General features: G+C 46.1%; 1 protein-coding gene across 1 annotated transcript; it reads left to right on the top strand.

Annotated features, from left to right (window-relative positions):
- Window positions 1–100: 100 nt before the first annotated feature.
- Window positions 101–1,929, top strand: LOC123188971 (dCTP pyrophosphatase 1). The gene is made up of 2 exons (XM_044601267.1): window positions 101–412; window positions 1,425–1,929. Exons 1-2 carry the CDS (start codon window positions 251–253, stop codon window positions 1,764–1,766), a joined length of 504 nt encoding a protein of 167 aa, XP_044457202.1. The 5' UTR covers window positions 101–250; the 3' UTR covers window positions 1,767–1,929.
- Window positions 1,930–2,279: the final 350 nt, after the last annotated feature.

The raw sequence follows: 2,279 nt of genomic DNA, 5'->3' as shown, positions 1-2,279 counted from the left end.
ACAGGTGAGGCCCGGGCCCGCTCATTATTGAGACAATGGGTGGCAAATTATGAAAGGGAAAAGTAAGGGATGGCAAATTATCAAATCGCCCCAAATAAACATATCTAGGGTTGCTCCTCCGGCTGTCCCCTTCCCCTTGTCGTCCTCTCTCCTCCGGTACCAAATATAAAGCCGCCTCGTCTTCTCCCTATTCTACTGTCACAGCCTCTGCAAGTCTTTACCGTGTGCGCGAGTGTGTGTTACGGAGACGATGAATGCTGTTAAGTTGAAGGAGACGGGCAAGGGTGGCGGCGCGGCGGCGGCGGCGGCGGCGGCGGTGATCCTGGAGGAGCTGAGGAAGAAGATGGCCGACTTCGCCAGGGAGAGGGACTGGGAGAAGTACCACAGCCCGAGGAACCTCCTGCTTGCTCTGGTCCGCCCCTCTGACTCCTTTCTTGATATCTCCCCTCTGAACCTATCTTGGTTATTTAGCTTTTTTCTTTGTCCTTGTAGATTCAACTGGGGGCACGGTGAATTGCTGTTGGGGATCTTATTCTTTATGATCCTTATTGTTTGTAGCTGTTTTTATCCTGCTGCGTTTGATCTGTTTTTTTTTTTTACTTTTATCCTTCTGCCTTTGATCTGTTTTTTACTATAGTTCTAGGAATAGCAAATAATGGGCATGATTTTTCTTTCATATTCCATGAGGAAGGAAATCATTAATTGTAAAGATGTGTCTTCTTTTGGGCAAACTTTTTTGCTGCTTCTGCGACTCTTTCTAGTCTCCTTTTACATTCTCAAGGATGGTCAGCTCTTTATTTTGACTTCTGGGGAGGATCAGTTGTTGAAATTTGGCTTGCTCATGTTTTTACTGTCACAGAAAACACACCTGAAGTTATAATAACCCTGTATTCCTTTGACCTACCCAAATACTCCCTTCATTTTTATTTTACTCTGCATATTAGCTTTGTTTTAAATGAAACTTTATAAACTTGTTATTAACATCTACAATAAGCGGAGCAACTGCACAATTGCTCGCAAATTCCATATAATGTGTACCTTCCAAAACCACTTATATCATGATATAAACAGAGGTTTGTAATAGGTATGGTAACGTCACCCATCGTGTTGAAATGTCCTCTGTTTGTTTCGTATTATGAACCCATAAGTCATAATCATGATAATATTGGACTACTTGTTTTGTTTGTTTGCTCTTGCTTATATGAAGGCAAAACTAAGAATCAGTAAAGCAGGGATCCTTTTTTCATACTGTACTAGTATAGTACTACTACTGCCCTGTTTTGCCAACATTTGTGCTGCCAATAGAAAAGGCAAATGTTGGAAGTCTGTAGGCTGTAGCTACTTTATATGCACCTGTAGCTCATCTGCCTCTTCTGATCATGTCCAGTGGTGTAATGTGGTTTGTGATACGTTGTGGGTGGCAGGTGGGTGAGGTGGGGGAGCTCTCTGAGATATTCCAGTGGAAAGGGGAGGTGCCCAAGGGGCTGCCCGGGTGGGAAGAGAGGGAGACGGAGCACCTCGGTGAGGAGCTCGCCGACGTGCTCCTCTACCTCGTCCGCCTCTCGGACATGTGCGGTGTTGACCTGGGCAAGGCCGCGCTGCGCAAGATCGACCTCAACGCTCGCAAGTACCCCGCCGGGCCAGGCTGCAGGCCATCCAAGAAGGGCGTCCACTGCTCCGACGACACCGGTGACAGCCGTGATGATCACGGCGACGTGGTGGCTGTCGTCCGCGCCGACGAGATCAAGGAGGAACATGCTAGCTAACAGTGCGTCCTGAACCCTGAAACGTGTTGGTTCACCACTCTGAATTCTGCCTTGCCATAGGCAAGCATTTGGCTCACTGTCTAGTTCAATCATTTCGTTGGTTAGCAATGTGATCGGAACATCTGGGTTTCGTTAATCAAAAGGGTTGGATTTGCCTGCTCCACTGTCTTTTTATTATTTTTGAGTTGCTCCCCTGACCACGCCAGGTTTTCATGCTTACCTACGTGGAGAGAATTAACAATCCCTTCGTGGAATTTCACAACGATTACACCTAAAGTTTCGTACATAATTTAACAACTCACAAGTAAATAGGCCACGGCCAGCCAACCGATCACAAGTCATGAAATACAAAATCCTCTCAGGTTATGAACCTGTCCATAAGTCGGAGACCAACAACGGACCCCTTGTGCAATACTGCATTTAACAACAATACAGCAAGATACTATTCTGCCGCTCAGATAGCTGGTGTTCAGAAATTCCTTAAGGGCTCCTTGGGAATTTTGAAGGATTATG

The sequence above is a fragment of the Triticum aestivum genome, chromosome 2A, assembly GCF_018294505.1.
Source record: "Triticum aestivum cultivar Chinese Spring chromosome 2A, IWGSC CS RefSeq v2.1, whole genome shotgun sequence".
NCBI classification, from domain to species: Eukaryota; Viridiplantae; Streptophyta; class Magnoliopsida; order Poales; family Poaceae; genus Triticum; species Triticum aestivum.
This window is presented reverse-complemented; position numbering and strand designations above follow the sequence as displayed.